Raw genomic sequence first — 21,703 nt, 5'->3', positions numbered from 1 at the left:
CTCAGCCAATACCCTGGTGCTTGGCTCACAAAGGCTAGAGCAACGCACATCTATGCTCGAGCTCTGGACATACAGGCTGGCTTGGACTCCGGTCCTGTCGTGCCAACGCCAAGAGGCTCAGAAAGCGAGCCCTGGTAACCACCACTCACCATGGCCAGCCAGTTCTGCCTTCCTCTGGCCCCACGCCTCTCCCCCCTTAAACCTCTGAAATCCCACTTCACAGACTTTCAGGTGGGCATCTGTGTGGCGATCCAGCGCAGTGACAAAAGGATTCACCTGGCTGTGGTCACAGAGATCAACAGAGAAAACTCCTGGGTCACAGTAGAGTGGGTTGAGAAAGGAGTCAAAAAAGGAAAGAAGATCGAACTGGAGACCGTACTTCTGTTGAATCCAGCTCTGGCCTCTACTGAACACCAACGGTCACGTAGGCCCCTGCGCCCGGTGTCTGTAATACCTACGACCGCCATTGGAGACCAGCGAACAGCCACCAAGTGGATTGCAATGATTCCCCACAGAAATGAAACACCCTCAGGGGACAGCCAAACCCTGGTGGTCCCCAGCAACCCTTGTCTGATGAAGCGGAAAAAATCCCCCTGCCTACGGGAAATTGAAAAGCTGCAGAAGCAGAGAGAGAAGCGCCGGCGACTGCAGCTAGAGATCCGAGCTAGACGAGCCCTTGACATCAACACTGGTAATCCGAACTTTGAGACTATGCGCATGATTGAGGAGTACCGCAGGCATCTAGACTGCAGCAAGATGTCCAGCCCGGAGCCCCCAGAAGACCACCGGATCTGTGTGTGTGTGAGGAAGCGTCCTCTTAATGAAAGAGAGACCACCATGAAGGACCTAGATATCATCACTATTCCCTCGCATAACGTGGTCATGGTGCACGAGTCTAAACAAAAGGTGGACCTGACCCGCTACTTGGAAAACCAGACCTTCTGTTTTGACCATGCCTTCGACGACAAGGCATCCAATGAATTAGTTTACCAGTTCACCGCCCGGCCTCTTGTGGAGTCCATCTTCCGAAAGGGCATGGCCACTTGCTTTGCTTACGGGCAGACTGGCAGTGGAAAAACCCACACAATGGGTGGAACCTTTTCAGGAAAGGCCCAAGATTGTTCTAAAGGCATTTACGCTCTGGTAGCTCAGGATGTCTTCCTCCTACTAAAAACCCCCGCCTATCAGAAACTGGAACTCAAAGTCTATGGGACATTTTTTGAGATCTATGGTGGCAAAGTGTTCGATCTGTTGAACTGGAAGAAGAAGCTGCAAGTCCTGGAAGATGGAAATCAGCAAGTACAAGTGGTGGGGCTGCAAGAGCAGGAGGTGAGCTGTGTGGACGAAGTCCTCAATCTGGTGGAGCTCGGAAACAGCTGTCGGACTTCCGGTCAGACCTCGGTCAACGCCCACTCCTCCAGGAGCCATGCTGTGTTCCAGCTCATCCTGAAGTCCGGAGGGAAACTGCATGGCAAGTTTTCCCTCGTTGACTTAGCTGGGAATGAAAGAGGAGCAGATACTGCCAAGGCCACCCGGAAGAGGCAGCTAGAAGGGGCTGAGATAAATAAGAGTCTGCTAGCCCTGAAAGAGTGCATCAGGGCTTTGGGTAAGAACAAGTCTCATACCCCATTCAGAGCCAGCAAACTCACGCAGGTGCTCCGGGACTCCTTCATAGGGCAGAACTCCTATACGTGCATGATCGCTACAATCTCACCCGGGATGACTTCCTGTGAAAATACCCTCAATACTTTAAGATATGCAAACAGAGTCAAAGAATTAGCTTTAGAGGCAAGGTCCTACCATCATTGCCTCTCTCCAACCAGTCATGAAGTACCACTAATGATAGAAAATGGCAATCCTAATTCGGAAAAGTCCCTTCGGAGGAATGATGTTATTCAGATACCTACTGTACAGAAAGAGGAAGAGAAAGAAAGTGATGAGCTCACATTAACAAAGGAGCCAGCAGCTTCATGGAGCAGGTCCAACCAATGGTGGCAGGCCATCCAAGAAACGGCTGAAGGAGTCAATGGTGATGTGGATTTTTGCATTGCGCAGTCTTTGTCCATTTTGGAGGAGAAAATTAGTGTGCTGACTGATATCCAAAAGAAGCTCCAATTACTACGAGATGACCTCCAAAAGAAAAGCCAAGTTGAGTGATAGCAACGACCAGACATCAGGAATGAAATCTTGGATACAGTTCTGACGTTTCTACCTCTTGTTACAGTAATTTGTCCAAATTATCTAAGCATAAAGGTCCCCTGGAGAGCTCACAACTTAAAGCATCCTGGTCAAAAATGTGGTCTTCTCTTCTGCCTCTGTATTTCCGTAGTTTGCTTTCATTCTGTGTGTCACTGGGTTACATCCTATGAGGCTTTTCCCTACCCTTATCCCTACTGACAGTGGTGTTAAGAAATATTTTGATTGTTATAACTGGGGTAGGGAGATGCTGACATAACTTGGGTCACCAGAGAGCTTGCTAAATAGTCTATAATTCGAGACTACTTCCCACACAAATAATTACCTGTTTGTTTGAAAATTAAAATAGCCCTGAGGTTGAGACACCCAGATGTTAAAAAAAAAAAAAAAAAAAAAAAAAAAAAGCAGCTGCAATGAAAAATTAGACTTACCTTTATAGCTGGCAAAGCAAAAGGCTGTGTGAACTAAAGAGAGGGGTATGAAAACATGAAGAAGCAGGAGATGAAGCAAGAGTCATTCAGATACTCAGCACTAAATCTTTCTCTGTTGCATGGTTACATGGATTCAGATGGCTTCTGGGATTAAGTATTTCTGAGAGGAAAAAAAGGAAATAAACTCTCAGAGAATGCGTTTGAGAGCCTAGAACTGAGAAGGTTTGGTTATCATAACACTTAAGTTGTAATAACTATACTGTTATCCCTGAATCGTGTGTGTGTGTGTGTGTGTGTGTGCATGTGCGCGCCCACATGCGCTGCAGCACATATATACCTGTGCAGTTGTGTCTGCGTAGGGAATTTTGATTGATATCTTTAATCTTTCACACATTATTGTATTTTTTCACTGTCATGCTTTGTGAAAAGGAATTCTGATTTCAAATTGGGGCAAGAGACAGGAAGCAAGAAAATTCTCATATAAAGTACTATAGAGCTCACAACAGCTTAGAGCATACACAAAGGTTGTGAGAAAATGTAATGCCTTGGGTGAATTAGCTATGGAGACTTTTTTAGATGTTAGGGTCAAGAAGACTTGTTTAAAAGGAAAAATGTTCATCTAATATGAGAATGGAAATATAATAACACATAAAAATAATGCCCTATTATCAACAAACATCTACAACATAATAGGATATTTTTATCTCCAAGTATGTCAATTTGAAAATCATTCTGAAAGAACAAAAATGATTTATTTACACAGAAAATAATAAGACAAACCCAGGAAACTGGTGGACATAGAAAGGTAGCCTATAAATTCTGGAGGCACATTTAACAACAAAAAATAGCTTATTATTTCGAACTCTAGTATATAAAGGCCCAAGATGAAGTAAAACAGTTACACATAAGGTGACGGACCACACAGTAATGGAATACTAGTATCCTGTGAAGAACAGTGAGAGTGAAGCAGGATCACCCTGGACATTCAGTCTTCAGTAATTCAGTTAATTTACGTATGTTTCACTATCTTGATTGATTTCTTCAGATGAAATTATACATTATTATTAAAGCAATTTCAAATCAAACTTTAGTATAAGATGACTGTTTTATTAAATAAAAACCTCATTCAGCAAAAAATGAAAAAGAAATAAAAAGGAAAAGAAAAAAATTCTGGCCTGAGAGGAAGAGGAGGGTAGATGAGTGGGTGAAGAAGTCTGGAGTACAGGCAGGTGAACATGAGCTCAGAGCCCCAACATCCATGTTAAGAATAAGATGAGGCAGTTAACTTCAATAACACTAGCTTGGCATGGGAAATGGGCAGGTATCAGGAGACAGCAACCCTGAGTGAAAAGTAGCAAGCTTCAACTCCAGTGAGAGACCCTGTCTCCAGAGGATGAAGTGGAGAGAGATGAGGAGGATACTTGACATCCTCTAGTATACTATATAACCACTGTAAATGTGTGGATAAGCACGAATGTATTTACACACACACACACACACACAGAGAGAGAGAGAGAGAGAGAGAGAGAGAGAGAGGAAAGAGAAGAAAGAGGAGAGAAAGAGAAAGAGAAGAGAGAATCTATCCTCAGCTTTCCTGAGATAATTTATGAAGGTTTGATTTTCTCCCTTTTCCTCATTATCATTTATAGTAACTAATGATATTTTCTGTATGAATGCTATTCTACTCACAATTTCAACTGCTTGAACAGTTGGTCACACAAGTTTGGGTAAACTACTTGCATTTCAGCATTCTGATATTATGTTTTCTAACAAAAATAACATAAAGTGCAAACAGCTATAAACATTCAAGGACTTTACAAAGTAAATTCTCCCAGGCAACAACCACAAACAACACATCAACCACAGTGCTCTGTGAGCTGCTTGCTTCTCACACTGCAGCCCTTATCCCTCAATTAAAGGTAAAGATTAACTGCTTCCTGCAAGTGGAATAATGTTAAAGATATGGGTGTGAGCCTGGCTTACTTCTTTCTTACATGTATTCTGACCTTTGATGTTGCTTTTTGGGGACTCTGCCACAAATGTGGGTGTTGAATTCCTCAGTCTGTGGCATGTGCAAATTCAACAAAATAGGTCACGTTAAGAAGTTTTAGAAAAGATTTTTTTTCCAACATAGTATAATCGTACTCATCTCTTTGTTAATGATGTCTAGATTTTACCAACATGACAGAACATACACATAGAAGACAAATTCTTTCATACACGTGCACATGTCTGAAAAACACTAGTTTATCAGTGTACAATAACATTATTTCCATTACAATCCACAGTTGCATGTTCACTGCAGCACATAGAAAAGTCATGTAATCAGCCATTAACCCTTTAACCCATGAGCAGATACAGAAAATATTGTATGTATAAACAAGATTTATCAAGACATTAAGAATTAAATTGTCTCCTCTGAAATGATTTTACTGTAGAGCTTCATGAAAGATGAAACCAGTTTCACAAAGATAAGTGCTCTCTTCTCTTGCATGTGAAATCTATAAAAGTAATGGCAGTAGTCAAAGGGAAAAACTGAAGAGGAGGGAGGAGATAGTAAAATATAAAGTTAGGGTAATACTTAGATCATCCAGAGATGAGTCTCTTCATTGGTTATCTAATACAAAGTGGTTATTCCTGAAACTATATGTACACAAGTAAAAAAAAAAAAAAACAGACTCAGCAGGTGGTATTTATATATTTGTACACATTTGTGTGTGTTAATAATAAAAAAATGAAGCTATCAATCTGAGAGTAGGGGGTGACAGGAAGAATTAGAGGGATGGGGCAGGGGAGAGTCTAGAGGAAGGAATTTAATTAAATATATTTTGAAGTATATTTTAGTTTTGTCTTGTTTTTATTTCTTTTTATTTGTCTTTGGTTTTGTTTTGTATGTTTTTTAAAAAAAATAAGATAAAAATTAATTTTCTCTGTGTAGCCCTGACTGTCCAGGAACATGCTCTGTAGACCAGGCTGGCATTTAACAAACATCTACCTTGCTCTGCTTCCTGAGTGCTGGGATTAAAGGTGTGTGCCACCATTTCCCAGCCTAAAAATTTAAAACAGTTTTAAAATTTTTTAAATGATGAAATTGGAAAAATAAAGTAAGGAGAGCACAAAGTACAGTACATATACGTAGGTATGTAAGTAAATGTTTTATAGTTTGCATAGCATTAGTTTTTGTATCATAATAGTAATATGCCAATGAAATTTTAAAAATATCATTGAAAATCGAAGCAAACTCCTGACAGCAATTTCACCTACATTTTTTACTCTATCAATAGATGTATCATACATTTGAACATGTACGTACATGTATGTACAAATGTATCATACTATTTTTGCATGTATATGTAGCACACACAATGCACACACATATAAATATACATTTTCCAATATCTTTGCTTGTCTTTACTTTCTATAATTCATCCTCAGTCAAAAACACATTCTTATCTTATCCCCTGATTTTAAGAATTTCCTGGGCCAGGCCTTGTGGCTTATGCCTGTCATCAAAACAATAGGGAGGCACACTAAGGCAGAGAACTCTATGATTTTAAGGTCAGTCTGATACGTAAAGTTCTGGGGCCACCTGGGCTGCCTAGAGAGATTCTGTCAAAACAAAAAACGTTTCTTGGGGAATCCATATGGCCACTGGAATGATGGGAAAGTAGTTATCAAATAGAATATTCTGTAATGAAACTCAGGAAGCAAGTCAACTGAATTACACTAGAACGGTTGACAGTTTGCACAGATGCCCTGCAGTTAAAAAATGAAGGATTGTAAAGAAAATTAACATGCTAATAAGATTGTAAGGAAAATTCCAGAACTCTGAATCTGAGAAAAATGCATACTCTCAGTACTTTGAAAGCATCCATTTACACATAGAAACCTTGACATGCTAATTATAAGCTATGCTTATCTATTAATTAAAGTAGATTTTCTTCTGTAGTGGACAGACATTTTAAATTACTGCATGAACATGCAACTAATAAAAACTGGCATTCAAATTTTAAGCTAAAGATTTCATATCTGTAAATTTTCCTTATTAGCTTGCAATAGCAAGTTTGGAAACTATTCTATGATTTTCATTTAGCCAATTATTTTTTAGCAGTCTACATAAAGAAGTGATGTGACAGACTATGCATATGTATAAGTATGTATATAGTGTGCTGTGCATGTTTGTGTTTGTATATATTTTTGAGTGAATGAATGAATGGAATTTTCTTTAAAACTTGATTATAGATGTAAAATATTTCAACGGCATAAATAGTTACTAACACGCATTCCCTAAGAAAATCAATGTCAAAGTTGCTTGCTATTCAAACTGTAGGATACTATCTTCAAAGCAAACCTGTCATGATTGAATTATTTGTACAATTCTTTTTAATTCTTCAAACAAGCAATTACTCATAGCAAACCTTATCATTTTCTTGAAATGTGATTTTTCATGTCATTTCCTTTTTAATCTTAAATAAATGTAATCTTAGAAATTTAAAAGAAAAAAAGAAAAGAACAGAATGTTTTAATGCTTTAAACAAGCCAAGTCAGTTACTGTAGTTAAAATCATCCAGGCAGCCTTCCCAGTTGTGCGTTTGTTACTCTCCTGACTGGGAATGAAGCTGCACATGTCCATAGCTGGGACAGAGTGGCTCCAGTGGTGCTGTGATTTTAATGTAAGTTGTCTTTTTGAACTCCCATGCTGATATCCAATTGACACTGAGGCACTATGGAGAAGACATTCCTTAAAATCGAGAACAAATAGCTCATTACTAGGGATCAATAGAGATCTGTCTGGGGAAGGGATAGACTGACCCTCCTATTCTTTCTCTTCACACATTAATACTCGTCCTCATCTGTGTCCACCATATAATGTTACCATATAAGGAACTCACCAGATGGAGATACTTATCTTGGTCATCCACCATCCAAAACCATTAGTGAAACAAACTGCTTTATACATTAGTCAGGGGCATGAATTCTGTTATAGAGACAGAAGATAACACAAAAGGTAGCAAAAAAAAAAAAAAGTCAACCATCATAGTAACAAATACAAATACCTTGAATGAGTTGTCAAGTTTTTTGTATTTTGGTTTTTTTTTGTTTGTTTTTTGTTTTTTTTCGAGACAGGGTTTCTCTGTGTAGTCCTGGCTGTCCTGGAACTCACCCTGTAGACCAGGCTGGCCTCGAACTCAGAAATCCGCCTGCCTCTGCCTCCCAAGTGCTGGGATTAAAGGCATGTGCCACCACTGCCTGGTGAGTTGTCCAATTTTAACATAGTTAACTTCCATACAATGCCTAGGTTCAGGTTCTATTTGGTCCCCAGGGATGAGAAGGGAAGATGGACTAGGCCATCCTAGAGAACCTGAACCATTTATTTTGTGCTATTTGCACATGGGCTTAAATGGTGACATTATGAAGAAGACCAATGAACAAGAATTATCAAACCTACAGTTAGTTTCTAGGTTTGATTTAATCATTTGCCATCCAGTAGCTTGTAAGTTCAAACACATTTTGACCCTCTCTAGCTTTAATTATTTTTATCAGCTGCTCTATGAATGAGAAAAAAATATGGTTACTTATTAAATATCTCAGAATCCTTTGGGATAATCAATGTAGAAAGTATCAATAAAAGATTTTAATCCTCTATATGCTAGATGCCAAAGACAGAAACATGGGTTTATAGTGATCCCTATCCTTAATGAATTTATAGTTTAAATAAGAACACAGCTCCTTGCAATAAAGAGGAAAAAACTTGTTTAAAATTCCAAAATTCCAAGCTAGGGAGCAAAGTGCTATGAGTACACAGAAGCAGGTCATTTACACAAATGGACTGGGGGACTTGTTACAGAATGACTATGTTAGTTAATCTTCTTATTGTTGTGATAAAATACTATCAACAAATAAAGGAAAAAAAGAAGGAAGGAAGAATGGAAGGAAGGGAGGGAGGGAGGGAGTGAGGGAGTGAGGGAGTGAGGGAGGAAGGAAGGAAGGAAGGAAGGAAGGAGCTTATTCCATCCTATATTCCAAGGGGATACAGTCCAAGATAGTGGGATACCTTGGAGCCAGCAGTCAAAATATGGTATTTCTCATTGCATTTGGCCATCAGGAAGCAAAGTTAACAATAGCAATTGGGACCAGTTTACAAAACCATTAGGACCACCTCCATTTACATAACTTAGTCTGGGAAAAACAAAGTTTGGGAGCTTGGAAACCCCAGATTTGACTTCCCCAATCCTAGGCTGCAGTTTACTACCCCATGAGAAGGTTTTTGGTGTTTCCCTAAAGATGAGTACCTGACTGCAGCACAAGGTAATGCAGTCTAGCGCTCCTCATTCTGCCTGCCCAAGGAGCCATGCCCAGCACACCAGCTGTAGGACAAAATGCTGACCCACACACCACACTGACCTGGCCTGCAGGTCAAGTTATTCGGGGGAACGAGGAGGGTCACAACCTGTGAATAAAGAATGGGTGAGAGAGACGACAGGACTCAAGAAAGCATTGCTTGTCAAGAGCCGTTTACTTAGTGGAGCAGAGCATGTTTAAAGCAAAAATCTTGGAGGGGAGGGGAAGAGGAAGGAGGGAGATGGAAGGTTACAAAATCTTCTGGGGTTGAGCTCTGGGGTGACAGGTGGGGAGGGGGTGGATTTCCATAAATGTTCTTTTCTCAGGGCCAAGCCGGATCCTTGTGATTGTCAGGCAGGATGTTAATCTCAGGGTTCTCATCCTTGTGATTGTCAGGCAGGATGTTAATCTCAGGGTTCTCAATTAACTGGGGCAGGATATTTATCTCAGGGCTCTCATGATTCCCAACACCACACCGTTACTGTAAAATTATTCAAAATAAATGTGGGAATAATTATACCTTCTATCAGCTTTATAGTCTTTTTAAAAATACTTCTGCCCAATAATAGAAAGTAAAATTTTCACATGAGCATTGACACTTAGAGATGTAGTATTCAGTATTTTCTCCCTTTCATAAGTAGTTACATGCCTATTCTGCATCTGCTTTTTTCAAATCTCCAGCTAAACAGCCAACACAGAGCTCCACAATCCTTTCTCTAAGGCTACTTCCTTGACTTAACCACAGGAGTCTTCTTAGTCCTTTGTCTTCTATTGTCACACCCATACTACACTCAGCCAGATAAACCAGCACTTAACTCTTTGCTGCCACCGGCTAGTGACCTGTGGCTTGACAATTTTGGGTTTCAGCCATTGGTGGTCAATGTACAAAGTTATCTCCGCTGTTGAAGGATCTGCCAACGTTAAGGAATCCAACAAAAACAATCTGGTCGAATCAATCCCTGAGTCCTGATACTGGTGTAGAATATTGCCTCCATCCCAGACTGTATGGTTCAAGGGGGAAATGACACAAGGCCACTGTAAAGGTGAGTTTTTAACTGTCAATTTGACACAATGTAGAATCGTTTTGGAATCCAGTCCCAATGACAGGTAGTCTAGGTTATATTGGTTTATGAGAGATTGCCTTGATTCATGTCACTGATGTGAAAATAGACAACCTGGAAGCAACGGCAACATTACCTGAGATGGGGACCTATAATGCATAATGGTGGACAAAGCTATTTGAGTACTAAGTAAGCATATGGTTATTTATCTCTTCTGCATATAACACTGGATGTCACAAGACCAACTACTTTATGTTCTTTCCACCTTGACTTTCCTTCAATAATTACCTACAACTTGGAATTGTGAGGTAAAATAAATCCTTTGTCCTGCATATTATTTTTATTTAACTGAGAGAATTTTATTACCACAACAGAAATTAAACTAGAACAGACTTCTCACATGCAATAGGGATCTAGACCTTTCTCTGGAACTTATTGGGACAGGTAAATAAAAAAAAAGACTTTATGAATTTATAAATTTATAATTTTTTTTAAAAAAGACTTTATATTTATGGCCCAAGACTTGATGATTATACTTTAGTTAAAAACAAACAAGCAAAGAAATAAAGCAACATTATCTTTTGCATATCCTTGAGTTGTTTTTTTCAAGACCTTAATCACTACCATAACTTATAAAAGTCAATTTCAAGATTAGAAGCTAGAATGTGAACCCATCTCTGTACCTCTGAAGCGCTGATTAAATGAGCTTCTCATTGAAAGACATGCTCTCATCAGTCTTCAACATCTACAAGGGGGATAGAACTGTACGAAAGTGTATTGGAGAAAGTTCCATAAAAGAAGAATATGTATAAGAATCATTATTTCAAAAACAAGAATTAAGACAGAATAAACTATGATATTCTTTTTGGCACATCTGGCCCAAGCAGCTGGAACATACAGGAAAAATAAATATTTACTAGTTGATGGCTTTTGAATTAAGGTGAACACAAGCATTCATAAAAGTATCCTGAGAACAGGAGTCCAGGGACAGAACCCCGTTATCACAAGTACTAAAGGATAAAAGAGTCAACAATTGCTTGGTGCAAAGGGATTAAAAAAAAAAGTTGGAAAAGCAAAGAAATAAATGTGATGGGAGGAGAGAAAACTGATATAGAAATAACAAGAGAAAATGATCTAAAAGGAAGAGAGCTGTTATCCATATTAAGAAGAGAGCGATGCTGTAAGAGATGACATAAGAGCAACCGTCCTGAGGTGTCAGGTCACTAATAACCTCTGAAAGACCAGGTAGACACAGAAATTGGATAGCAATGGGCTAAGGAGTTAAAGAGCAGCCGGGATAATGAGAGCGAAAGTGGCTCACAAATCTTAAATTGTTTTTTAAATACAATCAGAACATAAAGCTTGTTCAACCCAAAATCTGGCTGTCCCTTATTCTACAAACTCTGTAAATTGACCTCAGGTATCAAGTACAGAAACATGGGGCTTCTGTAGAATGTGTTACATTCCACGAAGAAATTCAAAACAATATGAACTAACTAGTACCCTCAGAGCTCCCAGGGTCTCAACCACCAACCAAAGACTGCACATGGAGGGGTCTGATTGTTCAGGCAGCCTATGTATAGTAGAGGATTGCAAATTCAATCATCAATAGGAGGAGAGGAGCTCGGTTCTGTGCCCCAGAGTAGGGGAATGCCAGGGCCAGAAAGTGGGAGAGGGCGGGGTGGCAGGCATGGGGAAGTGGGAGGCAACAGGGGTTTTTTTGGTTGTTTTTGTTTCTTTGTTTTTTGGAGGGGAAACTGGGAATGGAGAAATTTACATGTAAATAAAGAAAATATCTAAAAAAAAAAATTGATGAGATGTTTTTTAGTCTTCTTTTTTAAAATTGGATACTTTATTTATTTACATTTCAAGTGTTATACCCTTTCCCGATTCCTCCCCCAGAAACCCCCTATCCCATCCCTCTCTTCCTGCTTCTATGAGGGTATGTCCCCACCCACCCACTTACTCCCACCTCCCTGCCCTTGCATCTCCTACACTGGGGCATTGAGCCTTCACAGAACCAAGGGCCTCTTCTCCCATTGATGCCCAACAAGGTCAAACTCTGCTACATTTATATCTGGAGCAATGGGCCTCTTCATGTGCACTGGTTAGTTGATATAGTTCTTCCTATTGGGTTTCAATCCCCTTCAGCTTCTTCAGTCCTTTCTCTAACTCCTCTATTGGGGACCCTGTGATCAGTTCAATGGTTGACTGTGAGTATCCCTTCTCTCAACCCAGGCCCAAGCTTTAAAAGCATGGATCATCCTTAGTCTCCAAATAGCATCCACCATTCTCCTAAGTCAACTGCCTTCTCCTGATACCTTATCAACTTAGTTTCAGCTTCTTCAGCAATTCTGATTTATTTCTTTGAAATTGACACCAATTTGAATATGGCCTTGACTCCTGCCACAGGAATACAATCTATCATTTGACCATCTCTTATAGGTGCTTCAATCCCCATTCTTTAAACACCTCTTCCTCCTTTTTATTTCTATCTCTGATTTCCAGTTTTTAGAGCTACTCTATCAATAAAACCCATTTACTAACCTTTACATGAACTCAAGATATAATTATAATCCTGAGTTTTCTTTTCCTCTTCTGAGGAATCATTTTCTGAATGACCTTCTCACTTTCCACGTAATGGTGCTTAATTGATAAAACATAAACATGAGGGCAAAAAAAAAATAAGTAATTTTAAACTGGTTGTGTTTTAAATGATTCAGGAAATAGTGAATTGAGTATATTAATTTGTTTTATCAAGAAAACACTAGCAGATATTAATATTTAAGAGATGCTTCCAGTGTTTGGGATTTTTGTACCAGAACTTTAAAACGTATATGTTCAGCAATAGGGTTATTTATAAATAAAAGTCATCAAATGAAATAATTTCATATTTATTGGCAAAACAGTGACATCTATTGTTCAGTGTTAGATAAAATGGTATTTGGAATGAAAAGCAATGCTACATTTTATGTATTGAGCTCCAGCACAATGATGACTAATTTAAATTCTTTGTTTTAAGATGCTAGTAGATTATATCCAGTGATTTAGTATATAATCAAAGCAAACTGGGTATCTAGGAAAATGAGATTTAATCATAAGTTAATAAGTCAAAGATCTGTCTTGAAGAAGAAATAAGACAATAAATGATGGAATATAATACTTGAAAATAGATGTTATTCATTACAGTTACATTTGCCAATTTATGGATCAACCAAGTATGTATATTTGATGATTTCAAAAGCCCAAACTGTACTCTGAACTTCAGGCAAAATACTATTTTCATGGCATGTCTGTTATTAACTGTCTATCAATTTAAGTTCATTTACCTACCACCTTGATGAAAGTTTCTGATCTCCAAGGTTATGAAATTTGTCAGAGGAAGTAGTTCTCTCTACATCTTTTGTGTGTACATGTGTGCTGTACATGAGTACATAGTAAGACAACATGTGTAGGCACCTATGAGTGCTTTAATATAGAGGCCAAAGGATAACTTCTGGTGCCTTTTCTCAGACAACATTCACCACGTGGCTTTGAGACCAGTTTTCTCACTGGCCAGAAAACTCCAAGCAAGGATCCTAGTGTCATATACACCACATCTATTTTTTTTTTTTTTTAAGTAGAGGCTCATAAAACCTAAGTTGGTCTCTAACTCTTTGTAATCAGGATGCCTGGAATTCCCACTCTTCCAGCCTCTACCTCCTGATTGCTGAGATTATAGGTACAGTCCACCAAACTTGGCTTAGGACACACTTTTCTATAAGTTTTTGCTAACAGTTGTTAAAAGTTTGTTAATAGAACTTCTCATTATTTGACAGACACAACATTTATCATATACAACATTTGTCATATACACAACATTTATCACATGGTGGACTGACAATGGAAAGGAAGGAGATCTCGACCAAGTTTAAGTTTCAGAGGACCCTATGGCCTACATCCAAAAATATCGACAAACTCCAAAATCAGTGCCATCAGCTTGGTACTTATAGAATATAGAGATTTCCTATTCAAAGGACAATATCCCATGGATCGCCTACAAGGCTTAATGCCATTCTGAGATGCAAAAGCATGTAGCCCATCTCTGAAACTCTTCAGTTTTAGCTGTTCTAACACTATTTGGAAAGTAATTCTAAGTCCAAAGTTATTTCTGATAGAAGGTAAATGGTGAGCTGTGAGCTCCTATCGAGTCAAAATGGAGTTTGTAACAGGACACACTGGTTCAAAATAATCACTCTCATTCCAGAAGGGAACATATAATATCTGGAATGAGTGGTCAAACCAAGACCAAAATTCACAAAGGAAAAAAAATCAAATCCTATTGCTTGATGTCCAGCATGTGGGGCACACAGTATCATGCTATGACTTCTGTTGGGCTTGCCAGTCGTGCCTGTGGCCTTGCGGGTTGTAGTACTACATGTACTCTCACTTAGGTTACCTCTATGGCCTGGCTGCTACTTCCATCATCAGATATTCCATATGTCAGACATCTCCACCAATCTTCACCTTCACCTTAACCCCTTCACCGACCAGAGGGTATGTTAAGTGATTCTAAACCTAACACCCACTGCCTAGCCTCACAGACATTCCTTTGAAATCTGCATAGAAGCCTACCTAACCCTTGACATTTGCATTCCGTGTGCCTGTAAAACTAGTTTCGCATGAACTGCATCATGGGCTGTACCATCAATAGTGGGTCTCCTTAGACCACAACTGCATTAACCTCTGAATGGATCAGAACTATCAAAAGAATCTGCCCCATGCAAATAGTCCCATAGGTGGACATATTTGGGCAGGCTCTCTACAAGGGAAAGTCTTTTAAATAAATGCACTTTCTCATGCCCTTAAGCCCACAATCCTTGAGTATGGATAATTCCTCAGATGCCCTCAGGAATCTTTTCTGATACAAGCTAATTAATTTCTTACTGATGCTTTTTTTTTCCCCTGAAACCAAACATTCCTTAGCTAGAACTCTATATGGGTGTTTCTAACCAATCTGGTAGTTTTTCATATCTTTCATCTCTGCTCTCCACCCTGAAATATGATTTAATAGTAAAAATTTAAAAAATAATAAAATGTAAAAATAAAAACAAAACAAAACCAAAGACCTCATGCTACTGTTTGAATGCTGGGATTCCTTGAAGTTTGACCCACAAACTTAACCAATCCATTATTTTTAAATTCTGGACCCCTCAATTTTTAAAGGCGTAGAGACATTGTAGCCATATTCTTTGCCACAATGTAGCACGAGGGACTGCTAAATTATCTCAAGGGGACTCTTTCTACCTGAAAGCTCACAAGCAGTTCTTAAGGGCCAATTCTGTGACGCTGTACTCCAGGAACAATCATTTATCTCACTGAAGAGATGGCTCAGTGTTTAAGAGAGTTTGATGCTCCACCAGAGGACCCAGGTTCAGTCCCCAGCACCACATGGTAGCTCACTAACCCTCTTTAACTACAGAACCAAAGAATCAGATGCCACTCCTAGTCTCTGAAAGCACTGGGTGTGTGTGTTGACATGAACACACAAACAAGTAGGACACAAAACGAAATAAAACTTCATCTATCAAACTTGGCTTTCAGCTTAGAGCTTTTGTTCTCCACAATGATTTTTAAGCTTGATTTTTTTTTTGGATATAAAGACTTCTCTTTTGAAAATGTTATTCCTTGTTATATTCTATTTTTTCCTTATAGAAAATATATTTTGCCTCACATAAAATATTTGGATAACAGTTTCCCTTCCTTCTACTCCTCCAAGCACCCCCCCCCCCAAAAAAATCTGGATCTACTCTCTTTCTGTCTCTCAGAAAGCAAACATGCTTTTAAGGTATGATAATATGATATGATATGATATATGATATGACATAATAAAATAAATACTAACAAATTGGAATTGACAAGAGAGAGAAAAAGAAGGAAAAGGGGTTCGTGTTCCATACAGAAGCCTATGCACTACATTTCTTAATCATTACCAGTGGTAGTTGATCTTAATTCTTAACTTGAGAATTTGGAATTTGAAATCACTAAAAGAGATACATCCCTGGATATTTCCAGAGATGTTCATCTTAAAGAACAAGATCTACCTACAAAGCAAGAAACCTCTTGCAGCACTCAGCTAGAGGAAGCATGATGTTCCTTGCTTATCTTACTGTCTTATTGAGGAGGGCATCTTATTCCTCATAGCTGCTCTCCTCTGCTGTCCTTAAGTCTCCAGCTTCCTAAAGGAACAGCAATGGCTCAACAAGGAACTTCCAGGTCTTCAGCCAAGCTTTGGAACTCCTGACGCCTCTAACTTTGAGGATTCAGAAGCTATTAAATTCACTGTCTTTTCGGCTTGCGAATGACTATTGCTGGACTGCTTAGTCCCTATAGTATAAGCAATGGAGTGAATCCTGTAATATCAACTATTCCTGAGATTGTGGGAGAACTGGATTTTTCAAGCCCTATTGTTAAGAGTATTAATTAGTACACTACATTTGTCAGTGTTCTGAAATTTAGACAATAGTCATATTCCATCATCCTCTATTTCTACTCATGAATTCCATCATGAGAATAGAGTACAGAGACTAGTGTAAATACATAGAGTAGTACATAGACCATCATACATAGAATACTGTAAATAGCCAAAATAATGAAATAATGCTCACATCTGAAAATAGGAAATTATTATAAAGATGAAAGCATGAAACTTGGATTGCATCTAAAAAGCATTTCAATTTATTTATTTATGTACTCATTATGTGTGGCCTTCTAATGCTTGCATAAGTGTTCATAGGTGTCTGAAAGTGTTCTCTTCTATGGGAGATTATAGATGCTTATTTACACAAAGGCATGAAAAGAAGAAATTATAACCCCAAGAAATCTGAACATGATATGAAATGTATTTCCCCATACATAGAGTGATAGATAGTGGTGCCTCTGGAAACCCAAACCCTAATGTGACATCAAAGACCTTCCAAGGCAGGGCTTCCATGTAGACTGTAGGATGGTGTTATCCCAGAACTCTGGGAACTAATAATTTAAGAAAGAAACTTGAATGTTTACATTATGACCCAAAGTCTCAGCTGCTGAAAGTAGATTTTCTTTACTATTAAAAAAAAGTACTTTTAAATAAACTCCCCATATTCACAAAGAACATCAAACACTGTTGTGTAGAAACACAAACAAACAAACAAGGGAGACCCCAAAAGCATAACTTGGGGGAAACATAAGTAAAACCAATGCTTCTGTTCCATCCCATTAAGAGTTTTCCTTTCAACTTTATTTGTAAAACAGATCGGGAGGGTGGGGAGGGGGGCATTATGCTACAGAACATCACTTAGTTGAGTGTTCATTAGCACCTCAGAACCTTGTTCATAAAGTCTACTGGAAGAATCTAGCATGTTTTATATAGACAGGGGTGGTAGATGTTAAGGGAAGATAGGCAGCCTAGCATACATCCCAATAATGTATGCTAGGGCAAGGGCAAGAGACAAAGACTGTGCCCTTGAATTCACTCTCAGTCACTTGTTCCTCCTTCAAAAGTCATCCTGCATGAACATGCTCATGAGGCTAGACAGTACATGAGTTCAGAAATAAGGGACCATTAATTTGGAATTAGTTTGTCCTTGTCCTCTTGTCTTAACATTTCCAAATATAATCTTGTATCTCATTTTGAAACTATATGCAAAATGTGTTAATCATAATAATATAAATATATAATTTATGATTTTTTAACTGAAATAACAAGATCATCATAAACTTTGTAGCTTAACAATGCAAGTTACTGTTTGACAGTTCTGCAGGTCAGATGTTTACTCTAGCTTGTCAGGTCTGTGTTGCACATGAGTGAGCACTGAAATGTCCTGGCAGGCTTTCTGTGAATTTGAAGTCTGAATTAGTTACTCCCATCCATGTTATCATGGCACCATGTCTATCAAGATACATATAACCCAATAAATTGCTTGTCTGATATCAGAGGCAGAAACCATACCCTTATATATCACATATATATGTACAAACACATCACAAACGCACACAGACACACACACATAAACGAAATATACATATATATATATGGATACAAATATGAATAATACCAAGATTAGTAGATACATAGAATGATCTCTACATAGAATCACCTTAAATCTCTTGATTCAGAATGAAATAATTAAGATGAAAGATACTAATAATCGCACAATATGAAAGAGTTGTTGATATATATATATATATATGTATATATATATATAAATATAATACCAACATTCAGGAGACAGAACAGGAGGATCTTCACAACTTCAAGATAAATTTGAGTTAGACTGGGAAGAATGAGAGCAAAGAGTAAAAGTAAAAAGCTGAAGATAATATTTTAATAAAGTTATATTTCCAGTGAAAATGAGGTTTAGAGTTGAATCAAAATCTTGCATTTTTCTACTGTAAGTTTTCATATTTTGCTATCTGTGTACATACAAAATGTTGGTCTAAGTAGTCAACAGTTTTCCTGGATCCACAGCAACATTCATTAATCCTGACTGCAGTGTTGTCCTTCAGACTGGTTTCTAGGATACATAATCTGAGGAAAGCAGACCAATATTTTATGATGCTTCTAAAATAAGTAACTAGTTTAGTGCATCTTTGGAAAAACACAGTGGAAAAACACAGTGTCAAAACAAGCAGGTTGTGGAGAGAATGATTTATGTTTTAACTGTTTTGTATCTGATTCACATGCTGATTGACCAAAATAGCAACACAATTAACAAAACAGGTGCATGAGTTAGTTTAAGGCTTATTGTGTCTCTTGGAGCCCATTAAAATCTAATGGAGAACTGAATGTTTGGTCCTCAGAACTGAATGTTTGGTACTCAGTTATAATAGATTGTAACACTGAGAATGGTAGGTTATTATAACAAAACAAAGTGATTGCCATGAGCAAAAAGTATCACATGAAGACCACACTGGGCGTGCAGAATAGTATCAAAATTACCCAGTGCATCTACTGAACAAACCTGAGGCAATGCAGAGGAGCTTTTAAAGTTTCCACTATGATGTAAGAAAATAAAGACTCTCATTTGTCATGTGACCCTTTCAGCAAAGTTCGAAAAGAAAATAAAGAACAAAATGAAATGGCCACACCAAAAAAAAAAAAAAAGTGAGAGAGAAAATGGAAAAAAATTATGGTTCAGAGATAATCATGTAAGCAATCAAAAGGAGAAGGGATATTGAGTTTAAAAATAACATAGTATATAGAAAAATTATGATATCATAGTATTCATCCCTTATTACTTTCATGGAGTCAAAGGCAATCAGTCACAGCAGCAACATGGCTGACAACAAAATACAGCACCCTAACTTCTATTCTGTTGCTGAGTCTTTCATTATATAAGGGCTATAAGCTGTATGAACTCTTCTCATTGAGTTTTGGGACATTGGAAAATACTAATGATCTTCCCTGTAAATTCAGAAGATACTTCAAAGAAAAATATTTTACAGTACTATATTTTATAAAATACATTATTTGTTTTGTATTAAAAGGACTGTTTCCTACTCTTCTTTTGATTTTTAAGATTATAGTATGATTTTATCATTTCTATGTTTTAACATTGCATTTCCATATATTAATTTTTGACTCCCAAAAATCTAGCAAGGATTTTTTAGTAGTGTTTCAGGTAGCAGTCTTCAGAATCAGATATCACGGTGAAGTATTATATAAAGTAGTAAGATAAAAACTTTATAGTTGCACATCAAGAGAACAGGATAAGCCAAAAGTACAGTATGGACATAAAAGAACAGAGGACCCCTCCATCCTCATCTTCAGGGAAGAGTTCTATTGACTCCATGCGAGAAAGCTGACCTTTTTTATCCCTCTGTCCTTTAGACACTGCCTAGGTAACTCAAAGGGGATTCAATTCTCTGTCTCTTCTCTTTTATAGAAATGTAGGTCTCAGAAACCCAAGGGCAATCTCTTGCTGTCCATAGGTATTCATAGAAAGAAGGCACTAAGTAGGGAGGGACACATGTTGGGAGGTTCCAGGGAAAGCTGGAGGAAGATAATGTTGAATGAACATATTTAAAATGCAGTGCATACATGGATGAAAATTCAGAAAAGATATAAAAGTATCATTTAATAATAAAATAATACTAAATCAAGTGACCTAAAGGCAAAATGTAAACATTGTACCCTACAGTCAGATGTTACCGTCTCTCTTTTAAAGATAATAAAACTAAGACTGAAAAAAAAATGGAAAATAAAAATGTGATGCTATGTGTCCACCCTCATGGTGTTCCCCTTTGTGCCATCATTTTTTCTCCTCTCCCACCCCACATCCCTGGCAGTTAATGATGTTCTTACTCTCTCTCTGCAGTTTTGGTCTTCCAGAATGTCACATAGCTGAAATCACACACCAAGTAGAATTCATTATCCACAAAGCATACTCTAATGCAGTTACACGTTTTAGTAAACCATTTATACAGGTTCATCAGTTCATGGATTCAGCACATTAATGTAAGTTATCAATAATAGAGACACTGAGTGAGAAAGTGGGACATATAAGGCTTCTATGTGTTAACTACAGCTTGCAACTGCTCTGAAAGTGGTCCATTTGATAAAGTGGAGGCCTAGAGTGGTTTGTACAAGCTCAATGACAGGTAAAGGAGTGAGGCAGATAACAACCCTGGCTGTAAACCTTACATTGTTCTTGCTGTTTTGACCATTATAACTTGGTATATAATGGCATTGATTCCATTAACAATTAGTGCATGTTTCATAATAAAACATGACCTGATGTTTGATATAACTCCAGATATTTCTGCTCCCATTGAATTCTTTTTCTTTTGCACCTTTATATACTGTTGAGTCAGTGGTCACGCATACAGAGGATCTGGCAAACAAAGTAATTCAATGATTCAGGTGAGCTGTGAGAGACAATAAAAAAGGCGACCCTCTGGGGAATGACTCCTGTCTAAAGGAGGCAGTCACTTCTCATCCCAGACTATTGTTGCCACAGGGATTTTTCCAAACTCAGTCAAAAAATTAGAATGTTTCATATATACTCTCTTACTTTTAGTACTATCAACACCAATGTCATAAAGTCTCCAGTGCAGCTCTCTCTCTCACACACACACACTTAAGGGTAAGGGAGAGAGAGAGACAGAGAAAAGACAGTGAGAGAGAGAAAAGAGTGTGGGAAAGAGAGAGGGGAGGAAACAATGAAGGGAAGGAGGAAGGGAAGGAGGGAGGGAGAGAGGGAGGGAGGGAGGGAGAGAAGGAGAGAGGGAGGGAGGAAAGGAGAGAAAGAGATTTCACAAGCAAAATTCCTTGGTTTTCAGCAAGGTTGATGTGATTTAAAGAATGCCTTTCATATGCCGACATAGAAACATTTTAAGGGCTGCAAAGACAGCTGATAGAATGTTTGCAATGAAAGCAGGGGGCCATGAATTAAATTTTTAGCATTGCAATAAATAAATGAATATTAAAATATAATAGTGCTTGAAACCATGACAATGTGGAAGTGTATTTACATATTAATGACCTGTGCCTTTAATTTTGTGATTTGTGTTTGAATTATTGTTAGAAACACATAGGTGCACACACAGAGAGATACACAGGAAAGAGCCTAGCTATGGTATTCAGTTTGAGACTCCTAAGCAAGCAAAGGCTTCTGCAAACTATAAAAATGTAATTCGGCCATAAGAAGA

The 21,703-nt window shown here is 38.1% G+C and overlaps 1 protein-coding gene across 1 annotated transcript; it reads left to right on the top strand.

Moving 5' to 3' along the window:
- On the top strand, window positions 1–3,707 carry Kif2b (kinesin family member 2B). Its single transcript, XM_031353704.1, has one exon. It carries the CDS (start codon window positions 151–153, stop codon window positions 2,155–2,157), a length of 2,007 nt encoding a protein of 668 aa, XP_031209564.1. The 5' UTR covers window positions 1–150; the 3' UTR covers window positions 2,158–3,707.
- The last annotated feature ends 17,996 nt before the right edge of the window (window positions 3,708–21,703 follow it).

The sequence above is a fragment of the Mastomys coucha genome, unplaced genomic scaffold, assembly GCF_008632895.1.
Source record: "Mastomys coucha isolate ucsf_1 unplaced genomic scaffold, UCSF_Mcou_1 pScaffold5, whole genome shotgun sequence".
Taxonomy (NCBI): domain Eukaryota; kingdom Metazoa; phylum Chordata; class Mammalia; order Rodentia; family Muridae; genus Mastomys; species Mastomys coucha.
Note: the sequence above shows the minus strand (reverse complement) of the source record. Positions and strands in the feature narration are given on the sequence as shown.

Coding starts and splice junctions, on each gene's coding strand:
- Kif2b (XM_031353704.1), top strand. CDS start 151: ATGGCCAGCCAGTTCTGCCTTCCTCTGGCCCCACGCCTCTCCCCCCTT.